Source organism: Cariama cristata, unplaced genomic scaffold (assembly GCF_000690535.1).
Source record: "Cariama cristata isolate BGI_N322 unplaced genomic scaffold, ASM69053v1 scaffold45065, whole genome shotgun sequence".
Lineage (NCBI taxonomy): Eukaryota > Metazoa > Chordata > Aves > Cariamiformes > Cariamidae > Cariama > Cariama cristata.
The window spans coordinates 1-7582 of NW_009616656.1; the positions used below are offsets into that span (position 1 = coordinate 1).

General features: G+C 41.8%; 1 protein-coding gene across 1 annotated transcript; it reads left to right on the top strand.

Annotated features, from left to right (window-relative positions):
* Window positions 1-4: 4 nt before the first annotated feature.
* Window positions 5-3609, top strand: LOC104154546 (kelch-like protein 23; the record flags this gene model as incomplete). Its single annotated transcript, XM_009700229.1, has 3 exons — window positions 5-1046; window positions 2559-2711; window positions 3299-3609. Coding segments are annotated over 3 exons (1506 nt in total), but the record flags the coding sequence as incomplete, so codon positions are not given.
* Between the last annotated feature and the right edge of the window lie 3973 nt (window positions 3610-7582).

Here is a 7582-nt window from a genome sequence, read left to right on the forward strand (position 1 = left end):
GGCTTGCAGCAGTTACTTTAAAGCCATGTTCACAGCCGATATGAAAGAGAAATCTAAAAACCAGATCAGACTTCCCGGGCTGAGCCATGCCGTACTGGAATCCCTGGTGAATTATGCATACACATCGCAGATCCAGATAACAAAGAGAAACGTCCAAAGCCTGCTCCAGGCTGCAGACCTCCTCCAGTTCGTGTCAGTAAAGAAAGCCTGTGAGCAGTTTCTGGTGAGGCACCTAGATACTGACAACTGCATAGGGATGCACTCCTTCGCTGAATATCACGACTGCTCGGAGCTAGAAAAAGAGTCCAGGAGGATATTGTTAGGGCAGTTTGAAGACGTGTGGAAGCAGGAAGAGTTTCTGGACATTGGCAAGGAGAAGCTCTCTCATATTCTCTCCAGAGAGAATCTCAACATTTGGAATGAAGAGACAGCCATTGAAGCTGTCATTAAGTGGGTTGCACACAATGTGGAAGAAAGAATTGAAGACATCTATGAACTGCTGAGCTGCATCAAAGTAGACTTAGATAACATGTATCTGAGGTCAGCTTTAAGCCTGCAAAAAAAACACCGACTTAATGACAGTAAGATAAGGTCAGTCATACACAGTGCCCTGAACCTCAGTCCCAAAGGTCTTTCCAGAAGACCCACAGCGGCCATGCATGTGATCGGAGGATATTATTGGCATCCTTTATCAGAAGTGCATGTTTGGGACCCTTTAACCAACGCATGGATCCAGGGAAGAGAGATGCCGGATCACACCAGAGAGAGCTATGGGGTCACTAGCTTGGGACCGGACATATATGTGACAGGAGGTTATAGAACAGAGAGCATCGAAGCCCTTGACACCGTGTGGATATATAACAGTGAGAGAGATGAATGGACAGAAGGTTGCCCCATGCTTGACGCAAGGTACTACCACTGCGTCGTTTCCTTGAGTGGCTGCATCTATGCACTGGGTGGTTACCGGAAGGGAGCTCCAGTGCAAGAAGCTGAGTTCTATGATCCTTTAAAAAAGAAATGGCTTCCTATTGCAAACATGATCAAAGGTAGGTAAGCTTTTGCATGGCATCTGCCTCAAATGTTGATCCTTTTGCATTTGCCACTTTTAAGTGCCATGGACACGTGTAGAGTTTCATCCAAGTTCTAGTGAAGTCCATGGGAATCTCCTGTTAATGTTCATGGGCTTTGGTGCAGGTCTTTACTAGCCAAATGACTGCGAACACCCAAACGCCGTGCTGAGCTGTGCCACAGAATGCTAGGGTGGAACAGCAAGCGGTAGTGTCAGTTTAATTTTGCCTTTTTTGAGGAGTAAAATTTCTGTTCAAATTAGAAGGAAATCGGAGAACTACATGGGATTAGTCTCCATTCAGTAGATGGTCAAAGAGCAAGCTCCAGTAAAGGGATTGTATTACTTTAGTATAAGACCAGATTACTAAGACCTTCTGTACAATCATTTATAAAGGTGTCATCTTCATGGAAAACTTCTTGCATGCAGTTTCCTCATATATCAGTGTGCCATCTGTTCAGGATCCTAAGTTTAATCTTTAGTGTGAGGATAATGAAAAGCACAAATACCTGTTTCTAGCGGCCAAAATAGTGATCTATTAAAAACATACAAATTTGGATCACAACCTAACTAAAGGGTATTATTTTGTTACAAAATTTATAAACAATTGTACATTTTAGCATACATTTTTATAAATTAATGCAATTATTTACAATTAATCATAAAATTTTACTGTAAGTTGATGCAACATAGTATTTTTCTACATACATGAAAGTTTTTGGAGGTATCCGTAACAGGAAAAAACACCATGCTCCTACAACGTTCTTAATTTTTCGTATATTTTCCACAAACATTGCTATTATTCTCCTTTTATTTAATTTCAAAATAGAAATGCTTATATTGTGAGCAGTTACATATTCTGTGCAGTTGTTTTGTCCTGTTCTCTGTGTGAAACTTCTTAAATGCTTAAAAAACCCCACAGTAATTTCCTAATTTTGGTCCATTTTATCCTGCCAGGTCCCTTGTTTTATTTTGTTTTATTGTAGAGGCAGAGTCAACATGGCTCCACTGGGTTTGTGTCCTTGTTTATACAACAGCATAATTAATAATACCATGAGAAAGACTGAAAGTATCGGAAAAGATACCTTGAGACACTGAATGATCTCAGCTCCCATTGTCTTTGTCCTTGCCATATGAGTGACTTTGAAAAATCTCTTTAACTTAGTGAAATACTGAAAGTAATTTCCTATTCCAAAACCAATGTGACAATGTCTTTAATTACTGCATTAGAAGTCTGTTAAATGCTTTGTGGCTGTATTATATGCAGTATGTATCGGTTACTGCAGTTTTATTAAACTGCGCTTGACTTATGCTGATAAAATAAGGCGTCTTGACAAGTTTGTTTAATTTCAGATTCAGTTAAATACTTGCGAGCATAATTTCACCCTAAAATATTAATTAACAAGTCATTTGAAACAGAATTATGCATGGAACTGACTATGGTTATTGTGTGCAGTCTGAAGGTATGTTGTGACTTTCACACTGTGTACAGGTGTTGGAAATGCCACTGCCTGTGTCCTGCATGAAGTCATCTATGTAACCGGAGGTCACTACGGGTACAGGGGAAGCTGCACCTATGATAAAATCCAGAGATACCATTCAGGTAGCAATGAGTGGAGTATAGTCACCGCAAGTCCCCATCCAGGTAAACAATAATTTCTGTAACGAGCATAGAGCTTGATTTGATTGCTTGTGTCTGGGAGTCTTTAAGCCCACTTAAGAGTTTCTTGCATGTTCCTAATAAAAGGAGCAATGCCTGTAGGGCAGCAAGGGCCAGAGTGGGATCATCTCCCATTTCCAGACTCTGAGAGGGGAAAGGGAAGACCCTCTTCAAGCATCTGTTCTGTAGAAATCACTATATAAATATTGAACTAAGGAATGGTTGCATTCTATTAAATAGCATAGTAAACTAACTTTCTATAAAATCTATCTATTCATAGGCATTTGGCAAAAATAGTTTATATGACTTCTTTTAAAAGGGTTGTCGCTATGTTCTACGTTTGGTAACAGGAAGTTTTTAGAGCAATTCTCACAAAGTACTGGTGCTCATGTCTGTATTTTCTGTAATGCCTTGAGCTTGCTTTTACCAAGTGTAGCAGAAAATCCTGAGGTGTCTCCTAAGCTCAGTGAAGAAACTCAGCCATCCTCAGTGGTGCCCAGTGTTTGTCATGTAGTTGCAGTTTAAGTTAACATTATCATGCTGAGATGAACTGTATTCCTTTCTTCCTGAAGAATACGGATTGTGTTCAATTACATTACAAAACAAGATCTATTTTGTGGGTGGACAGACCACGATCACAGACTGCTATGACCCAGAGCAAAACGAGTGGAAGCAGATGGCTCACATGATGGAGAGAAGGATGGAGTGTGGTGCGGTGGTTATGAACGGATGCATCTATGTAACAGGAGGATATTCATATTCAAAAGGAACGTATCTGCAGAGTATTGAGAAATACATCCCTGAATTGAATAAATGGGAAGCAGTAGGTAATCTTCCCAGCGCTATGCGGTCACACGGCTGTGTATGTGTGTATAACGTGTAAACATTTAATTTTCATATTGCTGTTACAGAAAACAGCAGATGCAGTATTCATAATAGTACTGATTACCTCATGAATGAGATGTCTAATACAGTCTCTTAGCACACATTGTTAAAACGATAGGTATAATTTGTCTTTATTTTAAACAATTCAAAAATGTAAGTGTGGTAACAAGATTTCCATATCTTTTTCAGTCCAATCATTCTTTGTCATGAAAGTTTTCAAATGATTCTCTTATAGTACTTTGTGCAGCTGTATGGGAACTACTATGAAAACCAGATTTGTTTTCATTAATCACTGGGTGGAACTATGATCTGGTGCGAAGGTGAGTAAAGCCAAACAAAATACTCTGCATTTCTCTGGACTGCTGGATTTAAGATGAAATCTCTGATACCCCGAAGGTAGCTATAGAAATGGTTCATTGCCACAAGCTAAGCATGTGGTATATATAGAGCAATATCACTTGGGTAACTAGGTTATCGAATCCAGAAATCATGGGCAGTTGTAGGATCCATCTAATTCTACCTTCAAATGCCAGAGCGGAGAACACAGGCTGGGAATGAGGGAAGAAATGTCATGCGGTAGCCCCAGAGCAGAAGCCACAAGTGTATGTGAGTTCTCCAGGAGAACAGTGCGCTGTAGTACAAGGCAGTTTGAGAAAAGTTCTCACTTTGCCGTTCTCACACTGGCAGGGCCCATCAGAAACAAAAAAAGACTCTGCGTGGCTTTGCAGTGGGCTCTTTGGCTGATGCGCAGGTATTGGTGTGGGGTTTTTTTGTTTGGTTTTTTTTTTTTTTTCCTCAGAGAAAAGCCTTACTGTGGTAACTATTTTAAATCAAATTTAAGATGTGTGTGTGGCGTGGAAGGAGGAAATGAGAGAGACTGGAAAGTTGCTGACATCCCCCTGAGATAAAAACTTCTCTATTTTGTTTAATACCATTCGGTCTTTTCTAAAGTGCTAAACTGTGACTTCAGCAAAGGTGACAGCTGAAGAAACTTGTTAAAGTATGTTATGCATGGAGAAACTGAATGCTAAGCGGTCCACTGGATTTATTTATTATTTCTCTCAAAACGTAATACGAGATCTTAAAATTCTGTCTAGAAAGCAACTTGAGAGGAGCAGGAAGGTCATCGTTTTGTCACCTCTTCACTGGGAGACTCTCGGGGGCAGGCTCCCAGCGCAGCATGGCAGTGCCAGTGCTGGCAGAAAGCAGAATCCGTATGTAGTATTTAAATAGCTGATGTTTTGACCTTGCCATCCCCAGCCTTCTCACCACTACTTGTTCTGCATGCTGCCATGTAGGTAGTAATACAAATGCATTTGACTGAATCGTTATTGCAGTGACTTCTGAGGAGAAAACAAATCCTAAGAGCTTGTATATAGAATCGTAGAATTGTTACAGTTGGAAGAGACTTCAAAGATCATCAAGTCCAACCTTCTACACAATGCCACCGTGCCCACTAAACCCACTAAGCCATGTCTCAAAGCGCCACGTCTAAATGTTTTTTTTAACACCTCCAGGGATGATGACTCCACCACCTCCCTGGGGAGCCTGTTCCAATGCCTAACGACTCTTACAGTGAAGAAATTCTTCCTAATATCCAACCTGAACCTCCCCTGGTGCAACTTGAGGCCGTTTCTGTCTATGTGTATATGTGGAATGTGGGGCTTGTTACTACCGTGGTTCCCTGAGGGAGCAAGGAGCAGCTGTGTTGTCTTTCTGTGCACACGTAAGCTCTCCTCTAACACTGGACTCGCTTGTCAGGGTTCAGCCATGTTCTACAGGGAGGTATAGGCCTTAAAAATACACCCTTTTTTCAGGTTTCATGAAAATTGGTAACAGGACAGATGGGGGAGAGGGAGACTGAAAGGAAGCACATGAGTTATGTGGCAAGTACAAGATGGCAAAGCCTTCCCAGTGCCAAGGAGGTGGTTGTGAGGAGCGTTCCCACTCCTGCCTTTGCTACCCCTCACCCAGTCCCACTTCAGCTGCTGTGGGGCGGTGCGGTCTGATAGCAGTGATCCAAATAAAGAAATGCCTTGCGGAGCAGAGAGGCTCTTTCAGCCCAGATCAGTTCCCCGGGCCAGCTTATCAAATGACTGCAGGAACAGCTGTTAGACATTGGCATGAGAGGCAGGGACAGCACGGGCCTGCCGTAGGGTGTGGTGGGAACTTCCTACACCAGGACTGCCACCTAGAATGAAATCTTGGTTTTATTGGGTTTATTAGATATGATGAAAGGAGTTTTCCAAACACATAAGCCCTGAGTTTATAATATTTCTTGATCATAAGCATTTTCAACATTTTTTTTGTTCTTTCACATTTTTATGCTATTTCTTGCTTGTATTTGACTGCTGGTAGCAGGTGGCGCTCAACTCTGAGCTTTGATGTGAAGTTCTGTGGTGTATATATAGTTCTTGTTTTGATGTCTGTGTCTCACCTTACTATGTCAGAAACTCATGTGTGCGTGGGTTTAGTGTTTTGCTTCATTATCTGTCCCAGGGAGAGCTATTTAAGGATCCAGTGTAATTTGTTTAAAGCCTCTAAACTGTGAAGAGGTGTGAGGAATTGATGCTGTTTGAAATGTGTGGGCTGGGTGAGTGGGCAAACGAAATAAAATTAATTTGTTTCTCCTGGAAATCTCCACAGCTGAGAATTGTTCAAAGGCAGCTGGAGATTTAAAGGACAACATCGCAAGAGCATGAAGGTGATCTTTGTATTGAACAAAACCACAGTGAACTCAACGTATGCGTGTAACTTTTCAGCGCACAGCACATATCCATGAAGCTTTGTCAAAAAAACATAAGCATAGAACAGCTGCTTGTGGCTGACCCTAAGGTTCATTCTGCCCTGTATCCTGTCACCGACAGTTGTTGGTGAAAGGGTGTAGGAACAAGGGAAGGACTGACAAAACCTCCCAGTGTCCACCTGTCCGCTGCTTCTAAACTAGGTGCTTAATGGAACAGACAGCGCTGTTTCAGGGTTGCAGCACAAGCACTGGAAGCCAGTCTGCTTTTTCCCTCTGGGCACCCTGCAGGTGAGCGATACGGTGAGCTGCTTCTTGGCCTCAGCGTAACTGCAAAGTGAAAAAAACCCCTTTGGTTCTTATGTGCTAGGAGAGATGCGCTGATCTGCTGTAAATGAAAGTCAGCAAGATTGCTGCCCAGGGCTTCAGATAAATCCTAATTTTTTAGATATTTTTGAATGCATTAGAATAAATGGAGTGTAGAAGTTCAGAATCGCCATTAAATTTTAACTGGTGCTATTTTTTACAATAACTACAATGCCCTTTTAAATTAGCTCTTGTTCGTAGCACATCCCAAGAAAGTGTGTAGCAATCAGGTCTTGAGCACAGGCACGAATATGAATTCAGTGAGAGTAATGGGGTTTCTGGCTTCTGGTGGGTAACCTGTGCATCCCGCAGGAGGTGGAAAGCTCAGGGCAGGGGATCTTTGTGATGCCATCCAACCATCTGTGTGATACGTTTTTAATAGTGATAGTTGAATGTGAACACTAAATTATTGTGCTATTGGACCTGTATTATGGTAGGCACTGTTTTGCTGTTTCACTTGTAAACTAGAAAATTAATAAATACATAGGTCAAATCAATTGTTGTCAGTGCTATTTATCAAAATTTTTACCTGTGTGATCCCCATGTTTGTAGCAGTATAGATGTCTACAACACATCTATAGTACGTAAGTGAATGTTTGTAGTAGTTAATAAATGTAAATGTAGCATCAGTGTACAAATACAAGCTTTTGAGTTATTTTTTCTGTTAACTGTGCAGAAGCTCGTGAACAAAACCCCTGCGCACCTGGACAGGTGTCCGTGGCAGATGCCATGGCCTGTCAGCGTGTGAGGCACATCGCCACACCAGCCCTTCCCGCTGCTGCCTGTGCGTTCCCTGATGCAAAGAATGAACAGGAACGCATTTCCCCACTTCCATTTCTCTGCTTCCCAGATCGTTCGCGGC